This window comes from Ciconia boyciana, chromosome 2 (assembly GCF_034638445.1).
Source record: "Ciconia boyciana chromosome 2, ASM3463844v1, whole genome shotgun sequence".
Classification (NCBI taxonomy): Eukaryota; Metazoa; Chordata; class Aves; order Ciconiiformes; family Ciconiidae; genus Ciconia; species Ciconia boyciana.
Genome location: NC_132935.1, coordinates 68,112,276 through 68,133,400, shown reverse-complemented (window position 1 = coordinate 68,133,400; position 21,125 = coordinate 68,112,276). Strand labels below are relative to the sequence as shown.

General features: G+C 41.0%; 1 protein-coding gene and 1 long non-coding RNA gene across 2 annotated transcripts in view; one reads left to right on the top strand and one right to left on the bottom strand.

Annotated features, from left to right (window-relative positions):
- The window catches only part of TMEFF1 (transmembrane protein with EGF like and two follistatin like domains 1), a 124,813-nt gene that overhangs the window by 99,452 nt on the left and 4,236 nt on the right, over positions 1-21,125 (top strand). Inside the window, exons 6-8 of the mRNA XM_072852927.1 lie at positions 13,300-13,448; positions 14,319-14,384; positions 18,042-18,165. Of these exons, the coding sequence (XP_072709028.1) occupies positions 13,300-13,448; positions 14,319-14,384; positions 18,042-18,165 (339 nt within the window). The remainder of the gene's footprint in view (positions 1-13,299; positions 13,449-14,318; positions 14,385-18,041; positions 18,166-21,125) is intronic.
- On the bottom strand, positions 4,072-7,811 carry LOC140647836 (uncharacterized). Its single transcript, XR_012040972.1, has 3 exons — positions 7,744-7,811; positions 6,109-6,206; positions 4,072-4,303 (listed from the first exon to the last, which is right to left on the bottom strand). It is a non-coding gene; the product is annotated as an uncharacterized lncRNA (long non-coding RNA).

The following is a 21,125-nucleotide window of genomic DNA, read 5'->3' as shown; positions in this document are numbered from 1 at the left end:
AGTACCTTTCATCAGACTTGTATAAACACTGCTAGGTTCATATTATTATGGAATTTGATTTTGCACCATATTACAGCCACTATCACGGCTAGTTCTAGCAAATCATACAAGCACCCTAATTTCATAAACGTATTCTACCTTGATTTTCCATTTTAAGGCACGAGAATGGCCACTGTACCCTTTTTGGATAGTGAGGTATTGTCTACTGAACCACAAACAAAAAATACATTTAGTTCAGTTCAAGTAGGCTTCTTAGGCCTAGATAGCCCTTGCGATGTTAAAACACTTAATAAAGTGATCTGCATCATTACAGAAAGCATTTTAAGAGAGTTTTGCTTCATGATAGTAACTGAATGAGTTAGCTGAACTGTCTCGTAATGTTCAGTAGATAATGTAGAGCCAAAGTCATGAGATGCTAATAATGACAGTAAATATACAATTATGCATTTTTTCATCCTCTTTTCCAAGCTGTGCAGTCTGAGACCTTACAAACATCAGCTCCTTCTGCTCCGAGTGCTCTTGAGAAGCAAAACAATATCTGTACTCCCATTTTATGAATACAGAAACTAAGTGTGGATAAAATGATTAGCCTGTGGACAGACAGTGAATTGGTGGAAGGGGACACATCCATGGCACAGAGTGTTGAGTCGTTTGAGGTAAATGAGCTGGCGTTAATGAGAAATCTCAGGACCTGCCAACAGGCCAGCCACAACAGCCTGGAGAACAGAATAGGCAGATTTTCCCCTGATAACGGGAAGATCCTGCTAAAGACAGTTTTATTCTTTACGGACTGTGGTTTGTCTTTTCAGCCTGGAAAGATGTGGGAGTCCTATGCAAAAAATGATGGCACCTGATAGTTCCAGTGAAAACCGTAGAATCATTCATGCATCAAAGAAGCAGGAGCAAGACCAACCACTTGGCATTTCCTGATTTTTAGAGTTGGACTTGCTGATGTCTAAGCAAGTCCTTTCTTCTTGGAGGTGCACACTGATAGTGTGAGGGGCAACAGGTGCAAGTTGGAAATTCTGATTTGACATAATGGAAAATGTTTCCACCGTGAGGGTGGTCGGACACTGGAACAAGGCGTCTGGTGAGGCTGTGGAGTTTCCATCTGTGGAGATGATCTGAACTTGATCAGACACAGCCTTGGGCCAGCTTTAAGCAGGGGGTTGGACTAGATGACCTCTACACATCCCTTCAAGCCTAAATTATTCTGTGTAGTTACCAAATCTTGGTGCTTTTTAAAAGCAAATTTAAACAAGTTCAATTGTACACAGCTGAGATGCACTCCATGTTACAAGTTAGTGATTTTAATTTTTTGATGCTCTTAAATTGTATTTTCCCCTTTGAAAAAGTTACAAATTTTTAGTTTTCATGCTTGGCATTAAAGCATTATGGCTGTGTCTGATCAAAGTTGCTACATATGCTTTTATTACAGAAGATCACACATAGTCTGAAGAATTCAGGCTTTGCACAGAGTTTTAGATTTGGATCTTCATTTTGTTTGATTTCTCAGAAACATTATCTATCTAAACCAGAAGTGGTTACAATGCATAGTAAATTGAGTGCAAAAATATAAACAACTTTATAATTTCCACTGCCTCTGCAAAAATTTTCAGTGTTGATTTTAAGTGGACTGATTGAGACAAAGAAATAAAGTCTGAGGAGATGGTTGCCATAAACAGCATGCCATACTTAGAAAATAAATGTTCAATTGTATGCAAATCAGTACATTATTTCTTTATATAAATGCAAAATGGAATCGGGTTGAAGAAACATCACCGAAATATATTTCTCCAGATTTTTTTTTCTTTTCTCATACAACTTATAAGTATTTTAAAGAGTTGTTAGTTTATGGGCAGGCTTTTCAAGAGCATAGAGAAATCACTTGTGGATGCACTAGTCTAAAGTTGCATAAGGCATACTATGCCATATTGTCCGTACAGTGGTTTTCTGTAGGTCTGTGGTAACAGGATGCAGACAACAGGTTTCACATGGATTGGCCGTGATTTTTTTTCCCCTTTAGCGACAAAACTGAAACATAGGTTGTATATGTCATGGGAAGAACTGCTGCCTGAGACAGTCGGTCAGTACCTCCCTTTCTACCCTGCCCATCAAAATGTGTCTCTGGCCAGAACCTTCCTCTGCTGCATTGAAAAGGCAATGTATTACACATAATGGTGCAAAACATATAGCAGGGGAGTCAAAAAGGACATGAGAGGTTGGTGAATTTAAATTTTTATGTGGGAAACTGGCCAGAAGCCTAAAGACGTAGGAGTATGAGGGTGGTGTATGTTTTCTGCTGGAATTTTGAATTGGAAATGAAGGTGGGTTGAGAAGTGGAGATGGAGGTGGCAGCACACAGCTTGGGGCCACCTCGAGCTGATGGGGTAAATCCTGTGGGGCACCAACGCAAACACATACGGTTTACTGTTGATACGCTCTAGGGTAACCAGACTGCATTTTTTTCTTAGCACACACTGGACTTTTCAGTTCTAGTGATTGTTCATGTGATAGAGATAAACATATCTTCCTATCAGTACACAATCAGAACATCGTATACCAATAATATTCAAACACTTAAAATAATACAGTTTGAATGCAAAACAAATGAAAACAGATGGGGTCGTAAAATAATTTTCATCAGTGTAGCACTTGAACCAACTCTTTCATCAATGAAAGCAGTGTATATAAATATTTGTAATACTATTGTGGCTATTAAGGACTCCCAGTGAATTTTTTTAAAACTCAGATAAATAACGTTCGGTGTAATTTTTATAAAGCTTCTAAACAACATGATGCCTCAGTTTACTGCATATGATTGAAACTGAAATTATTATTTACAGTCTTTTGAGAGCTGAATAACTTTTTATTTATTTATTTATTTATTTACAATAGCCACCAGCAGCACTAGCAAAGAAACTGGTAATATAAACTACTTGTGGATTGGGGTTTTCTTGATATTGTGATTAGAAAGGCAAGCTCTTAAGTATATATATATTTCTTCATAAGACTTCAATTTTCAAACGGTCCTGATTTCCATATTTTTTTTAAGGCTTCTTACTATTATCTAGTCATTTTTTCCACAAGTTTCTTCTTACGCATACCAAAATTCATGCTCAGAGTAAGGGAGAACATTTTAATACTTATATATTAAATATAAATAATATCTATATTTATAGTAAATATAAATAATATCAATTTATACTATTTTAATATTAACCAATCAATCATTTTAATCAATTGAAGAATAGGGGTTTCATCTCACATTTTTTCTTCAAATGTGAAATATCTTTCCAAGATAAAAAGTAGTATTGCTTACGAGGAGTTATATCCTCTGCTCTTGCACTGTTTTGTTTGGTATGTCTCTTTCTTCTTGCATGCCAAAGCACTGCTAGATATCCAAATAAGACAACGTGCCAACATCTAGTAGGTGTTGGAAGGAATATTACTTTAAAAGGCATTTTAAAGTATGTTGTAACTGCGGGAAAGTAATATCCAGAATGAAATCGTGAACTGTAGAATAATTTAGGTTGGAAGGGATCTCTAGGGGGTCATCTGGTCCAGGCTCCTTCCCTGCACTGCAGCCAGGGATAGTTCATTCAGGTGGCTCAGGGGCTCCTCCAGGAGAGCTCTGACCATCTCCATGAAGGGAGATTTGACATCTGGGCAGCTGTTCAAGGGCTGAGCTGCTCTCACTTTGAGGAATAATTTCCTTGTGTTCAATCAGAATTTCTCTCGCCGCAACGGTTGTCTTTTGCCCCTCTGCTGTGCAACTCTGAGAAGAGCCTCCCTCTGTTTTCTCGATAACCCCTCTTAGGTATTTGGTGACAACATCAGTCACCTCCTTAGCCTCCTCTTCTCCAGGCTGAACTAGCCCAGTGCCCCCAGCCACTCCTTACACAGGACATGCTCTGGCCCTCTACCCATCCCAGTGACCCGCCACTGGACCCTCTCCAGTTTCTCAAAATATTTGCTGTTACTGGGGGGTCCCAAAACTGGTCAGAGGGCTCCAGATGGGACCTCATGAGTGCTGACTGGAGGACAACAGTAATTTCCCTTGCTCTGCCGGCCACCCTCTTGTGATGCTGCCCTCCAACCTGCTGCTCCACTGAACGGATCCTCAGGTCCTTTTCTGCAGGGCTGCTTCCCCACCAGTCCACCCCCAGTCTGTCTTGTGGCTTTCCCTTCATCTTCAGACTTCAGGAGGTTGCTCCATCTTGTCAAGGCCCCACTTGAGTGCTCATCTTGCCCTCCATCTTATGCTCAGTAACAACCTTCCTTTCCTTTGGTCCCTAAATAGCTGGAATAAATTTCATTAGTTTTAGTTTAAAATATAGTTTTTCCTCTTTTGGTTTTTGGTTTTTGGGGTTGTTTTTTTTCATCTTTGATGGAGAAATCATTAACTTAAAAATAGCCTCACTGCAAAAGCTCAAATGTGTCATGTTCTCAGTTTTACCTACATTTTATTTTTTAACAGATAAAAAATGGAAATGAGATTCCGAGCACATTCAGTCTTTTTTTAATGTGTACTATGCTGTCAAAGATCTGTTTTGACTCATAATGTAGATTTTCAAGAAAGATTGACAACTGATCCCCAAGTAGACCTTTCGAGATTAACATTTTATGAGATTTACTTTGGAAAGAAAATGTGTCTCAGCAACATATAGATTCAACTGGCCTATAATTTACATAATGTCTATTTTCACAATGGCCAAACCAGAAATTCAGAAGTGTAAGTATTAACACTTAGAAATACCAATATGGACATTTTAAAGTCCCAGTCTCTGCCTTGTCTATCTAACTTGTCTTCCAGGGAAAGATTTGGTCTGTTTGAAGTATGACATGCTCATTTATACTTGCCTCTTTTGACCACTTTTTCACTCATTTACCATAGCCAACCTTTTTTTTTTTTGACCTTTTTAGCATATGATATCGTATGTAGGTATTTGTAAGGAAGGGTATCTTAATCCTGTGTAAATGCAATTCACAGCTTTCTGGTCCAGCAGAAAAAAAATCTGAAGTCTCTGTGTGTAAAACAAAACACACAAACACAAACAATAGAGGAAATCAACCTAAACAAGGGATTTATGATTGTGTCGTGGGATTACTGAATTATGTAAAATTGGGCTACAGGAAATCCGGATATGAAATGAATAATATAATGGTCTCTTCATTATACTGACTATTAAGAAATTGAATAGATCCTAGACGGATCATAATCCAGGCCTGGTTTTTTAATGTGTGTTTTTAATGATCTTTGCAGCAGCGTGTGCCAAGTCTTTGAAGGTTTCTGTTAATCAAGGGGGGAGGGAGGGCTAGGTCACTCTTGTGAGAACAAGCATCAGTTCACCATGTGTGCTGCTAGAAGCTCACTGCAGTTAGGGACTAAATTTCTACAGTGGCCAGAGAAAGCCATGCCATGAAATTAAAAAAGGGAGTGAAGGGATGGCTGGAAAGTAGCTGAAGCTTATGGTATTTAAAGGGTGTTCTGCATTGCTGGGCAGAAGTAAAGCTGAGAGGGAGTTCAAGCAGGACACAGAGGAGCTCGTAGAATTGAAATTTACTTCTCTTGCCCTTATCTCCCAGTGTTACAAAGGGATTTTTAAAAAGATGCCAAAAAAACTAATGAAGATTCAGCTCTAGTCACATAGGTAGAGAAATCACTTTGAAATCCAGATTTCCTTAGTTCAGGTTTCATCTGGGAAGAATTGCACACAAGGGAAGAAACATCAAATGAAAGGTAATCCTTCATTTGACATGGTTATCTTCTTAACTGCAATTGCAACACCCCTGCTATTTCAATTCACCTAAATGTATTCCATCAAGCATACACTTATCCATCTGTGTGCATTTCACACACTTTGTTTTATTCTAGTGTTTTCATTTTACATTTGTAAACAGATGTGCCAATAAAAGGGCGAGTAGCTGAGAAAGCTTACTGTTGCTTTCGGCTACTGGGAAGGGGTAGCAAGCAGCACTCTCTGTGAGGCCAGGCCAGAAAAATACATTCATGAGCAAGTCCCAGATGATGGGCACAAATGCAGAAGCCTGATCTGTTGGTTGGAAACGCCAGCCCCTCCCCAGAGCCAAGCCCACTCCGCAAACCTGTAATGCTTTTCCTTTCCTTTTTTTACTCCTTTTGTTGAATCTACCATGGTTCTTCAGCACGCAGAACTTCCAACAAACGACGTACACCTTGAAGCCTGAAAACAAAAAGGAGCCTTGAAATGTGTTCTGATCTCTGGGGATCTAATTAATTTACTGATAGCAGCAAGTGCTCTTACAGCCTGAGCTCGTTTCAAACGTGTCACATTTTACTAAACATGTTTTCTTTGTTACACTTAGTAGCCCCTAATAAATAAGTTGTACATTCTCATTTCTTATTTATTAAAACTGCCTAAAATTTGTGTTTGGTTTAATTATAGCACTTTGTACTTTCCTGAAATTCAAATGCTTTTCTGTTTAACTAATGGTGTTAATGAACGATACACATGAAACTTCTAAAAGCATGTTGTCACAGCAAGCTGGTGCCTTTTTTCTTAGGATGTCAACTCTCTGATAATGAGTGACAAAATTAAGGGTTTTTTTTCTGTATACCCTAGTATATCAGGAAAACACCTGAAGATGTCCTGTTGACTTTCCAGGGCTATGCGAGAGAAAAGATCTGTTGAGGACACTGAGCAACAACCCTCTCCAGCAAGACATCAACTTGGAGAATTAGCTGTAGCTACCTGTTTCAATCCTTTTGGTTAAAACCAATAGGAGGGTTATCGTGAAAAAAACTCTTGTAGTGCTCTGACTCCTTTTATCCCAGTGTGACTTTTACAACAAGCTGTTACAGCAAAAACTTGAATTACTCATTCACTTCCTTCTGGTATGAAGCACCAAGCATTTTCAAGATGTCCTTAGTACACGATTCTGTTAAGTGACTTTTCCTTAAGTGACTAACTCTTTTCTTCTGAAGGTTGTGCTGATCAGCCACACACCAGGCTGAAGGTGCCAGCTGGCAGTTTTGCTTTATTTTCCAGGGGCACCAAGGAGGATCGTGTTGTCAAACACATACAAAAGCCAACAGCAGAGCGGTGGCGGGGCTCAAGCTCTGGAGTCCTCACTCAGCTCCAAGTGACGGTGGCAAAAGACCCAATATCAGTAGTAGGGCTAAGATTTTGCCATAGTCTTGACTTGTATTGGGATATGATGATTGATTTAGCCAACGTGGCATGGCTTTGGCAAGCCTGAGTGAAGGCTGGCACTTTTTGAAAAAGCAACTGGGGGAACAGAGAAGCCAGTAGGGGGGGTTTTGTAGGGTTTTTTTTAATTATTTTTGATGCAGACTTTGCTGTGCTTATCCTCACTTTTATTAGCTGAAGATCAGCTTCGCAGACTAATTTATGCTTGTACCACTGCTGGATTTCAGGCAATTGTTCCTGGAAGTTACTCCAAAAAGCAGAAATAAATAATTGAGAGCTAGGAGAAAGATAATATGAGGTTTAAAAATACTCTTGACATTTTTGTTTTGCAAGCTTTCAAAATAATTACTTTTCTCTTTGTGAAGCTTTGCATGATTTTGGATTTTCTTTTGCAAGATCCTTCCTGATTCCCTGTGGGGTCACTCCTGAGGAATAAACATACCTGTCAGAGTGGCATTTGCCTGAGACACAGGGCTCAAGCTTCTGTGCTGTCTGTCCACGTGTGACACCAGGAGTGTCACTGACTGTGCTCCGCGGGCTGGCTGCTCACCTCGGCTGTGGTGGTCCCACGTTCACCTTCCTGCTCTGCTTGTAGCATGGAAGCAACTCAGACCTAGGTTTGAACCTCAGTTTTTCCACACTAGAAAATTAAATACAAGATGTTGTTCTGCAGTTATTTATGACTGACATCATCATATGCTATCATCTCCTTAGACTGCATCAGCCATCCAAACTCAGACCAGCCTTTAGAATTTGTGAAAATATACTGAGGGGTCAAAATAGCAATGTTTAAGAGGTTCTAGCTATTTAATTTCTCGCATAAGAAATTAAGTTTCTATACCTGAGTAGTTTCCTATTATTACAAATACTGTTGTGTGATAGGTACTATTCTATTCTTTTTTCCTTTTTTTTTTTACTTTTTTTAATTGCAAACCAGGCATTTTAGTGCATTGTAATTTCAGTGTGCGCCTACCTGCTCACACCAGAAAGTGCATGCTTACAGCACACCTCATTTTTATTTCTACTAGTAATTAGGGGTGAAAATGCACCTTGCTTCTCTTCTTTTCTATAAGGAATAGAATGAAAATGTTACCTAAAAATCAGTGTTAAAAATATTTAAAGCTACAACCAAAGCTGTGATGTTGTTTCAACAAATACAGGATAGTGTTTTAATACATCTTTAAAGTGAATAGAAGTAAAGTGGAAAATTCTGTTCAAAATACTTTTCTATATGGATTAAAATCTTAACGTAAATCTTGCTGATATAGGCTTTCTGATGCTTCCTGTTTTATAAAATTGTCTCCTGTTGCATATTATTTCCCTACTCTCCGATTGTATTGGCTAATATTTTCATGGGTACATGCTCACATGGAATTGTATTTTATTTTTTTTAAATTTCAGGTGAAATTGTGTGGTCACGGGTAAGAAGGTAAGAGGCTAAGACCTGGAAGAGGCCAAGATGGGAAGCAAGCCTCTCGTGCTCAGGGCCGTGTCCTAATTCCCCAGTGCATTATGGGCTTCCAGAGAACAAAATGTAGAAATAAGATCAAAACCGTTGCATCGTGTTGCCCCTGAAGCTAAGTTTTCAGGCTAGTGCCCGTAGCGGGCTGGTGGCCCCCAGAGCTGCTGTTCATCAGTCATTCAGGCCAAGTCATGCCAGAAAGTGTCCGTAGCTGCACGGCCGAGCTCGGGATGCTGCACGTGGCATTGCTCTCACGGACCTCTGTAAGTGGAGGCAGCGCTGGTGGGAGCTAAGGCAGGAGTGAGAGTAAGTGCTTAAAAGGCAGGATATTAGGAATTTTACAATTAGGGTCTTCTCTCTCTCCTCCTGGGTGCCCCTCCTGTGCTCTGCCCACATATCCTCGCTCACCCTTCATGATGTCAGGTTTTTCCTGTCCTCCCTTCCTGAGCAGCTCTCCATGTTGTCCTCTGCTCTCTTCATGCTCTCTCGCCAGCATAAGCAGGGCTTGTCAGGGAACAAATTATAATATGGGACTTCAATTCCGTGTCTGGTTTCAGTCAGCTGTGAAGAAAAAGAAAGCCCACAGTCTGTGATGCCTCACACGGCTTTCCTTGCCTGCAAAACACAGCCCCCCTTAAGATTTCTGCCCTTTGGGGCCCCACTTTTAGCTCATGAATGCTGTCTGCTGCGTCTTCTCCCATACTTTGTGTGCTGCTTGTATGCTCTATGGGATGGTTCAGCCCCATGGGCTGTGCTTGGTAGGCTTGGGCTTTGACTTCTGCCTGGCTTTAGGCATCAAACTGGCTGGTGGGGGGAATTTGTTCCCCTCAGGAGGCTGGATTTCCTGTCATCTCCTCCTATTGTCTGCCCTCTGTAGCTCTCTGACTTCAGGGTGTAACATATTTTCCATATTTCATAGCAGGTCCGTTTGGGGATCTTCCAGTACTCTCCTGAGCTGCTTTTTTGTTTCAGTCTGTGCTGGTGGTCCTGTCCTCTCGCAGGGACTCAGCTGCCAGTTTCGATGTGTTCGATGTGCAGCATCAGAGCAGCAACTCGCTTGCCCACAGTTTTACCTTCCTTCACCAACACCGAGCAGTTAAAAACAACTTCCATTTCATGCTTCCTACCGAGAGCCGCATTCCCCACATTTCAGTGCTCCCATCCCACAGTTCGGCGCTTCCAGCAGGCCTGGCTGTATTTTGGGTCTAGTGCCAAGCAGCTATGAGCGAGGACAACTTCACTGCACCCCACGCGGGCTCTCTGATGGGTACAGGGTTCTAATGCATGCTCCTGGCCTCCTCGCTGCTGCCCTACTGCATCCGCCGAGGCCCTGCTCCCTTCAGAGCATCATGCCCCAGCCGTGTCCTCTGAACGGCTTCAGGCTTTTATGCCAGAATAATGAAGCATAATAGTCTCAATTTTTTTAAGTGCATCAGTCCAGTTCAACTGTTCATCATCCTGCAGTGTATTTAAACCCGCTGCTTTTACGTGCCAGACAGCTCTGTCAAAGCGTCTACACCAGTAACTGAATGGCCAGGTGAAAGCCAGAGACACCATTTGGCATCACGGTTGTAGGAGAAGAAGTAGCTAATGGCATCAGGCAGATAGTCGGGTGGATGTGGGGGGGTGAGGGTCCAAAACTGAACCTTTGAACTCCCAAGCTGCAACCAGCGTGGACTGGTTGTAAATTTTGGGTAATGCCCGGGCTAAAAAAAAGCATCACATCCTGAATCCTCCAGTCAATAGAGAGCCATGAGACAGAGTCAGCAGCAGGAAGCTGCTCGTGCGGTGCACTTCTGCAGACAGACTGTTCAGACTGGGAAACCGAGGGCCTGGGCTCTGGAGAGAGGAGGTGTCCTGAAAGGCAGGGCCTTTGGACGGGAAAAGGGGTCCTGGAAGGAGGATGGCACCGATCCTGTAAGCAGGGACAGATCCTGGAGATCAGAGAGCAGGCACACGTCCCACCGGCTGGCCGGGTCTGTCTGGGCGGCGAGGGCCTCGCTGGAGGTTTGGTGTGCCTGCGGCCCTCGCCTGCGGGTGGAAAGCATGCACGTCTGCCAGCTGGTCGGGGTCTGTCGGGGCCCCAGCGGGGATTTGGTGTGCTCGCAAGGCTCCAGCAAAGCCCAGTTTCCAGACTGGCAGCGGGCGGGTGTTGCACTGGCTCCCACCCCGGCAGCCACCAGCTCTGTCCTGCTCCAAGGACACAGAGCAGCTGCAAGGCCATTGCACCTGGTCAGCGGCCTTCAGCTGCTTCACGCTGCCCCAGCCCTTACGGACGTGTCACAAGCCCTCCTCTTGTAGGTTTGTTTTTTTCTTTATTTTCCTACTTTTAGATGTAAATTTTAAATGATAAAAAGAAATTTTTGTACATTGAAGAGACGGTTAGAGCTAAGACTGAGAGTGTTTATCAGAAGAACAGGGCCAGGAATTCACAACTACCCCCAAACCAAGCATTTGGCAATGCTAAGAAAGTAAGGATTTAACATTAGATGTTAATTCTGAACAGAACAAAGCATGAAAATGTAAGCAGTTTCCAAGCAGGTTCAACTCTAGCCTGTAACGTCACTGTGAGAAAGAAAAAAATATTTTGAAAAGTCACCTTATTTGTCACCAGGAATGACAAAAACTAACAGTAATTATGATGCTGCGGACCTTGGATGGTGACTACAGAATTAGAGCTGTTTGGGCGTAGAAATACAGATGCAATTGGTCTGGAGATACAGACGAATGTGCTCAAACTTGACAAGGATGGGCGCACGCAGGCAGCAGCGATCCCTGAGAGCTAAGGCTGAGCAAAGGTATACATAAGCACATAGCCAGCGTCATGCCAATGAGGACTAGCTCTCCGCTCATTTGTGTCAATAAATGTGCACAACTGCTGAGCCGTGAGCCTTTTATTTGCATATAGTAAATCCTAATAAAACCCTCATTAGGCTTATTAGGCTTAAAATCATGTGGGAGCATGTAAACGAAATAGTACTTCCTTTCCTGGGTCTAAGGTTTACAACCATTACCACTTCTAGTAAGAACAAATAATCGTATGCTCATCATGTTGATATTTAGCAGCTTCATGAGTACTTTGAGGTAGATCTCTAAGATGTGTAGAGACGTCTTACTGGGGCAGTTTTTCACTGTCAGTAGGTGTACTCAAAAATCCATTTGCACTAGAGATGTTCTTTTGTCTAGCAACAATCTGAAGTTCATGGGCATGAAATATTAGTGGGAAAATTACCATCTTTAAACTCACATAACAAAAGGTGCTCATGGAAACAAAGGGAGAGAAAAAGGTACGCTGGCCATCAGTGTTTCTGCAGCATGGAATTAGGTTCTGCTGCGAGATTTGTTACTGACTTGAGGCACACATATATCTATTTAATCATTTAATTGTACCTGGAACAGCTGGAAAGAACATTAAAAACCTGGCAAGTTGGTAGCTTGTTTTTTTTTTCCACCCTGTGTCTTACAAGAGTGAATCAAGATGAAGCTAGCAGTAGCTCCTAGCAGTCAGACCATGAGCCCCCTGTGTAGAGCCTTCTGGCAAGGAGAGGACCGCGTGCCCACTGCCACCTCCTCAGAAGATGCAGAGCAATTCTTCCTGCTCTCATGGCATCAGGAGGAGCTTGATGGAGAGCTGGACCAGGTGCCCACCGTGTCCCCCGTTCTGCAGCCACATTCCTTACTTTTCCCAGTCCAGAGGCAGAGCGGATCTTGCGGAGCAATGTGAAACACACAGAGAAACTTTCATTCAAAAATAAAGGTTCAGTTAAAAAGTAGAATATTAATTAAAATAAACAAGGGGGGTGGGGCTTGGAAAGTTGGAAAGTTTTCCTGTGCCATTCACGCATGTAAAATTTCAGGACTTTTTGTTGGGACAACAAAACTATCTAACCAAAACCAGGGAAGACATAGCCCTATCTAAGTCTTTGGCTGTCCTACATTTGGGTGGTTAGGAATCAGCTACATGCTAGGTCTTCATTTTTCCCAGTTTTGTTTTACAATCTGTAGTTGCAAATTATATGGAAAATGCTGTGTCTAAATCAAAGTGTCAACTGGACGCAATATGAAATAATTCAGATCGCATAATCCTGTTTTAAAGACAACATAATAAACCTACTGTTAACTTCCAAATGTATGAATGAACACCTTGCTGAAATGACACAGTTAACCAAGCATATTGATTCTATACAGCTTCTGAAATAGAAAAACTCCTTTTACTGCTTCAAAGAAATGGGAGTCCTTTTCTTTTTGTTTCCCTGTCGGGGATTCTGACACCCCCAAAAAAGTGGAATATTCATCTAGTTTTGGTCACACTTGAGAACAGACACCACAAACTGTTATATTAATGTGGTAAATCTTCCTAGCAATGTGTTATCAATTTTCGGGTGTTAATCAATGAAACTGATACCATAGTAAAACTACAAGAAACATCAATACATTATTAAAAAGCACACTGAAGCACCTGATCATAATTTTGTACGTGCTGCTTGGAAGCCTGAGACATCAATGAATTCTTCAGCATCCTCATGCAACATGCTCTTCTCTCCTGGTATTAGTGTATGAGCTAGTGTATACTGAGGACTCAACATGACTTAATTTTTGTTTGCTGGATGTCAATTTTGCTTTGCTGTATGTTTCAATTAACAGGTGTGTATGTAATATAGACTGCAGTGGATACAGTTTTAATCCTGTATGTGCTTCTGATGGAAGTTCCTATAACAATCCATGCTTTGTTAGAGAAGCATCATGTCTGAGGCAAGAGCAGATCGACATCAGGCATCTGGGACACTGCTCAGGTAGGCTTAATTTTGGTTTTCTGGTAAATGTAAATTCTGACATAAGTGGGCTTTGTAGAGCTTTCCCTTTCCCATTTTTGATCAGAAGTCACTGATCCAGTTATCAGTGAACTCCCCGCCTGTATTTTAGAGTTCTCCATGCAGAGGTATGTTTACACTACATACATACGTGCTGTGTTTACATTACCTTTCTTTGGCTGCTGTTACCTGGAAAGACAGCAAAAGCTCTTAGGAGAATCTAAGCAATAGTCCAACGAGTCTTACTTGAGAGGCTGGTAAGAAGTAGGAGAGCAAAAGGAATACCGGTGTGTGGGAAACATTCCCTCTTGCTGCTGTGGGCTGTACAATGTACTTCCAAAGGGAGTCAAGTTGGGCCCTGGTTGCACAAATTTATCCATTTCCTTTTCCAGTGTTGGAATGGTCCACTGAAACCCTCTGTCTCCTGCCTTGTATTTAATCATGTGCATGACTTCAGTTTTGGGGTCTTGCAGCTAGGACCTTCTCGTGGGAATAACAGCTTTCCACCATCTCTTTGCCAGTTACATCTAGAACTGTAACTTGGGCAGTTCCAAAACCGAAACAGACTGTCACCAAAATAACCTAGGCCCATACCACGGAAGAGTTTTTAGTTCAAAACCTACAGCTTGAGGTGTGCCATGTGTTGGTCTGGCTGCTGGGGTTACTGCCTCTGTTACTGACCAGGTGTGCTACCAGCCTGGTAGTATGGGAGGAACAATGTGGGGATGTGTCCAGTTTTACTGCAATTAAAATACTTCTTCAAATATTATCCTGGCTTCTCAGTGACATACATGTAGTTTTCTGGAAATAAGCCTTTCCTAATAGCTATCCATGCATGTATTTATCATCTAGAAACAGATGACACAAACGCAGTTGGAAAGAAAGACGATGGCATGCAGTATCGGCCAGAGGTGAAAGGTACTGTGCAGACTTCGTGCTGTTTGGTTATGGTTTCACAAGATGAGAAAATAGAGAACACAGGTCCCTTCTAACCTGCCTTACAGCTTTGATTTCTGTAACTGATACAGACCTGTGAATTCTTTCTCACAGCACTGACGTTGCAAGGCTGGCAAGAAGATGTACATGATTTGTGAGTTTTGCCTGCTCTGTTCCTCTAAGATGCCCAGCTGCTCACCACCCTACACAGCAGTCACAGGATTAGACTCCCCCCAAGTGCTGTGAAAATGCCTTTACTGCAAGACACCAAGTTGTGACATCCCTGATGAAATGGCACAAGCCCCACCATGACCCCACCTTTTCTGATAATTTCTGAAAAAAAAATGACAAATTCTGTATTTTTTAGGTTATTTTAAAATGTTTTCAGTAAACTAATATGCTGAATCACATTAGTTGATTTACCTATGTGAACTCTACCTTACCTATATGAACCTTCATATAAATGAAATAAGGCAAAGTTTCACTTTCTGCTCAGTTTTATGTGTTAGCAGCTTGTGTGTGTTAGGTGCATTCTCAGAACAAATATGCTTCTGCACTTCATGGCTTTTGCTCAAAGTGTTTCTGTCCAGGAAAAAACGCTTCTGTCTTTCTCAAGTTATTGGCAAAGAGCAGCTCTGCATAGGTGTTAACCTTTCCTCCTCTTCTCTCACAAGTAATAGCACTGCTACCTTCACCGTTAGCTCTGGTTTTTCGTTTTTTCTGTCATTATACTTGTTTTGCACTCCCATGGCCTCCCAAAGACATTCCTCTATGGCTTTCAACATTCCTTGTGTTCTTGAAAAGCCATTCAGTGCCAAAAAGCTTCGTGTTTTTTTCTTTTTTCACAAATTCTCTTATTTTCACTCCATATAATGTACCAGTTGGAATGATTTAATGTCAATTTTCACTTACATTATGAAGGCATAAAAGGCACCAAATGGAATATACATCTTATTATGTGATGTAATGAAACACCACTTTTGTTTCCTATTCAGAAGAAGTTACAGCCTTTTATTCATTGCATATAAATTGCCCTTGAAATTTAGTTAGTGGAAAAAACATTGTATATAATAATTATTATTAATGTGCATAGCTTGTGCAGTCTCAAGTTCAGCAAATGATGTGCACGGAGTGAATATGCCTTGTGCAGAAAAATTGTTTTCCAATTTTTTATGCCCGGTCTTTTTAGATAGTGAGAGCCTGAACTGAAATACTTTGAATGACTTTTTCTTCCAGGATAAGAGAACGGTCCACACTTCTATCTGTTTGCTTTTGCTTTAAATTCCCATGTGTTACTCTTGTTACACCCTGTTCTCTGAATGTACAATACCTTCTAGTCTGTAGAACCAGAGCTGTGACAGTCTGCTTCTCCTGCAGTGCAAGTGGCTACCTAAAGTTACATAAGAAAGGTCTCTCTTCCATGATTCAGCTGGCTTGCTGGTTTTGTTGTGCCAAGAGGGGCATCAGGGTTTCAGGTTTTGTCCATGCCTCTTCCTTCTGGTGAAGCATCTGAACTCTTCTATCCAATCGCTCTTTCAAGGCTCCTACACCAGTTAAATCTTTCACTTTGAAGCTCTGAAGCAGTCTAGCAGTCCTCTCAGATTAAAAATTGATTCCTGTCAATAGGTGGGTATATGTCCATTTTACACTAGGAATCACCGCCTGCATTTAACATCTCTTTGCTTAATACAAGTTTTGCCTCTGACTTGGGTGGCCGTGCCTACCTGGCTGCCTTTCAGGGGATGCATCTTTCACTGGGCCTCACATTCGATATTAGTACGTACATTAAAACCAGACATAGCACAGCTATCTGAACAGACTAATATAATTGTATGTAGCTAATTACTAGCCTTTGGTTGGGATCAGATACAACAGTAATTAACATCTTGGAGGAGGCAACAGTTTTGCGATGAGCCATCCCCACTTTTCTCCTCTTAGACGTACAACAGCATAGTCTATTCCAACAGGGCAGTGGTGGACATATTGTCAGTATTAGGCAGTTCTTCCTTTGTATCAAGTCTTCTAAATCTTTGAAGCATAGCCTGAACCATCAAGCTTCCTTATATCTCAAACCTGTAATTGATTTTTTTTCTCCTGGAACAAATTAGAAAACATTCCAGAAAATGTTCAGTGAAAACCTAAAACAGCAGCATGCCTTTTTTTTTCCTTGTATAAATACATCCTCTTTCTTGCTGGTGTTATTTCAAATATCTGCAATTGTATAAGAGATTTCTTCTTCACAGTCCCTTTTTGCTTTGCACCTGCAGTTCATTATAATCTTGTATTTGTGACGCTGTAGTCCATTGCCATGGAAATGAACATAATTCCACAATTACGCTCACATCTTTAGATCCCTGCTCTTTAGAGAAGTTCATTATGAAATACCAACTTCTGTGTTTAGGACTTTTTTACAGAAAAATTTTGGGGAAAGAATGGTTGAAAATGTACGCAGCTTTAGATAGTTTTAGTAACATGACAGAAGCACAAAAGACGTTGGGGCAGAAGGGACTGCCTTCCTGTGCTGGGCTGACCCAGCCAGCAACCAAGTGCCCACCAGCCACTTGCTCACCTCCACCTTCCTCCCAGGAGGATGGAGAAGACAATCAGAAGAGCAAACACGAGAAAAACTCCTTGGTCAAGATAAAGGCAGTTTAAGAAGTGAAGGGAAAAAAAAGAGAAAAAAACCAAAAGTGATGCAAAAGCCGTCACTCACAACGTCCCACCAGAGCAGACTGATGCCCAGTGGGTCTCTGAGCAACTGCCACCTTGGAAAGACCAAAACCCCAGTTTTTATTGCTGAGCATGATGTCATATGGTAGGGAATACCACTTTGGGTCAGTTGGGGTCAGCTGTCCTGCCTGTGTCTCCTCCCAGATTCTTGCCCACCCCCAGCCCACTCGCTGACGGAGAAGCAGAGTGAGAAGCAGAGCCAGCCGTGATGCTATGCAAGCACCCTTCAGCAACAGCCAAAACACTGGTGTATTATCAGCACTGTTTCAGCCAGAAATCTAAAGCACAGCACCATATGGGCTGCTATGGAGAAAGTTAACTCCATCCCAGCCAGACCCAGTACACTTCCCAAAGGAATGGGTATTTTAAGCTCACGGAAAGTTCCCTTTCCATAAAAGTGTTTCTCTGAGGAAGACTGCTGTTGTAGTGTGTTTGATTTCAGCTATAAGACTGGTGGTACCACTCAGATCAGGGCTTTATCGAGTTGTTTTCTACCCAGTAATCCTAAAACATGGTTTAGCTTCTTCCTAACCCTTCAGGTTTTTTTTCCTCTGTTTAGACATGGGAGAGAGCTCTCTGTATCTATGTATTAGCTCTTTGCCCCGATGCCACTGACAAAACTTTGGCTGACCTTCCTGCATTGGCTTGTTTCTGTCATGAATACTTTTCTCCTTTTGAGAAACCTGACATAATAAGCATATTTAGATGTCTCTAAGGATCATTTTTCCGTGTAATACATCCTGGAAAATCTCTGTAGGTGTCTCTGAAACTTAACCCTTAAGCCTTTGCTTTATTATTCTGTATTCTTTTAATCACTGCAAATTTTTAAGAGTATGTTATTCTTGGTTGAGATTTTTTTATACATATCATACAGCCATGTATAATTGTTTATGTATATTTCTTTTTAAGATGCCAGTGATCAAAGAGAAGACATTTACATTGGAAACCACATACCTTGCTCAGAAAGCTTCAATGGCTACTGTATACATGGAAAATGTGAATTCATTTATTCCACTCAGAAGGCTTCCTGCCGGTAAGTCCTGCATGCCTCCAAAATGTGCTTGAAATTGCTGTAGAGCTTAATCAAAATGCTCTCTAGACATGTATGTATCAGCATGTATCAGTTTGCAGTTATCTAAGCAGCGGCACAGGAGCCATATCCCTCTGCTGTGGGCAGACCCAGGTGCTCCAGTGGTGCAGGAGACAGTGCTCAGAGGAGAGGCTTGGTCAGTCAGGTAGTTCAGAAGCTGAATCCCTCTGAAGACTGTGGTCTTGCTGTTGTCTCCTTATTTTCAGCTGCTAAATCCTATCTAGAAGAAAAAAAATCCACAAAAAAACTGCCTTTGCCTTGCATGACTTCTCTCTATAACTGCTCTTTCCCTTGACCTCTCAGTTTGTTCCTATGCTATCTATACATTTTATTGGTCTTGTCATAAACTCTCTCTAGAGTATCACTATCATATTTTTAACATTTATTGCCCTTTTTCACAATAATAGACTTCATCTAGAGAGTATAAAATTGCAAAATATTTTTTAGCCCACATTTTTTGTCTACGGTATAATCTATCAGCTCAGTACACTCAGTATTAAGCCACTCAGTGTTTCCCAGGAAATATTAATGTTCCATTTTATTTCCTTAGCTCCCAGGTAATTTTTTCTTTATATTTCACCAACTAAATTCTGCCTCTTTGTTTTCTTTAAAATAGTAAAATTAATTTTAAAAGTTGTTTATAGAAAAAGGCCACTTAATAACATGGCGTGCCCTACTTGTTAGGAGGTTTCACTCCTGAACTTTTATTTTGCAGGCTTGTACTTTCAGATTAATGTGGTTGAAGATGCTATAACTCTTTGCTTTTCCTTTGCTTTGGAAACTTCAGCTGTAAATCCATTAGATACTATCACATTTTCTCCCTTGATCTTTATTGATCGAGGATATTTAGGGGTTTTTCCACCAGCAAGATTTAAGGGTTTCCAGACTGACCAGGGAGCAGGAAGCCCAAAAGGCAGAGCCAGTATGGTTGTCAACTTAAGCATTTGAAAGCTTGTATTATTCCTTTTCCCATCCAAGACCCTTTCTTGTTTATTTTTACCTTTCCAATAGGACTTATTTGTTTTTCTCTTTTCTTTGGCCAGAACCAAGAGAGCTCAACATGGTTTTGTTTCCCTTGGGAAACTGGGTGCATCCCCAACGTCATCCTGATGGGCATTAGGCAGCACTACTTGATTACAGTATTCTTTTGATCTAGACCTGTGTTTGACACAATTTCTGATGGATTTGTCCTCAAAATATAAGAAGTAGAGGTATTTCAAGGAAAACATTCCTGGCTGAATGAACTGATTTTTTTATTTCTCAGAATTTTTTTCTGGATGGCACTAGTCATATAGTCATGTATTAATTTATGATTCAATTACTGTTCAATCATTTAAATATTTGTTATTACTCTAATAATTACTGATAGGCAATGTTTTGATGAATTTAATTAATGTACTGTCCCTTTAAATTATATTTTATAATTACATTTACTATTACTGCCTTCAATTATTTATCTAAACAGCCTGAACAGTATCTCAGCACTGGACCTAGCACAATAAACCTCACATGGTTCCAGTCAAGAACTTCTGACTCTCAGTTCTTAACCCTAAGTATCAGGTCTCCTTTGATTTTTCTTGGCCATTTAAATACTGATGGTCTCATACTTTATGTGTGTTTCCTACTGGAGCAGAGTTATTAAGGAAACAAATTATTTATACCAGACAGCAATCTGCCGTAGTAATCATGTACTTCTGCCAAAGAAAAAAATTCTCTCTTTCTCTGGCAAGGAAAATATAATGATGAATGCTAGGGGCAGATTGTTATTTTCAAATGCTTTGCATTCTCATAGACATCTAGCATATACATTGTTTAATTTGGTCCTCATTTCCTGGCAGTGATAGTAGTGAGGTATCAGATGACCTACAAAACTGCAGAAAGTACCTGCGCCGAGCAAATTCTGACTTTCGCTTTCACTGGGGGCAAGAATCTCCTTGCTCGTTGTACAGCAGCCCTCCAGCACTGCCAGCAGGCAGGTGGGAGGAAAGTTTTGTAGTGGTCAATTGCGTAATATTTAGTTTAGTCTCCTTTGCACAGCTGGGATCTGGTCTATCTCCCGCTGCGCCCCTTGTGCAGTGCAGTTCTTCCCTGTCCTTATGGCAGGCTGCACCAAGGAGGCACAGTTCAACCCTTTGCAAAGAAATCTAAACTTCTTTACGCTAGCTCAATTAATTGTTTGATCAGCATATTTTGATAAATCCATGCTGACCTCTATTTATCTTGCTATTATATTAATGCTGTATTATCATGCTATATATTAATGCAGCAGAATGCTTTGAAATCTGTTCTGCTAGTTTAAAGTAGCTTAAACTAGTGCCTAGTACTTCATCCCACCATCAATGTAGTTCTTAACACAAGCACTTCTTCTTTGCAGTAATTCAATACTGCTGAATCTACATTCAATATTTCTCAGAAATAATTTCCTGTTGCTTCAGTGTTTCTGAGGAAACATCTTTGAATTACTTGTGCCTCCTCTGCTTTGTTTTGCCTCCTCTGCTTTAAAGCAATTCTCACATTGATCACACTTTGACTGTTACCTTCTTTAATGAAAACAAAAGCCAAGTAACAAATAAGACTTCAGTTTTCTTCACTAGCAAGGAGTCCCCTTTCTTATTGTTTCTTTTTGCATGACTACCAACATGTTCCCCATCCTCTTCCTTCTTGTATGCTAATACATGTTTCTCTTGATTCTCTTCCTAGCCATTACCGAGCTTACTTACAGTACATGAGGGCTTTTCTTTAAGAGATGTGCTCTTACTGGAACTTGTTTCATGCCTGAACCAAAACTCCTTACACAGCAGCTCATGGCTGGAGAAAGTAGAGTCACAAGATTATGAACATGTAAACCCCAATCGTTATTCCCTGCTTGCAAAGGCGGATTAGAAGTGGCATTAGCGGTTGTA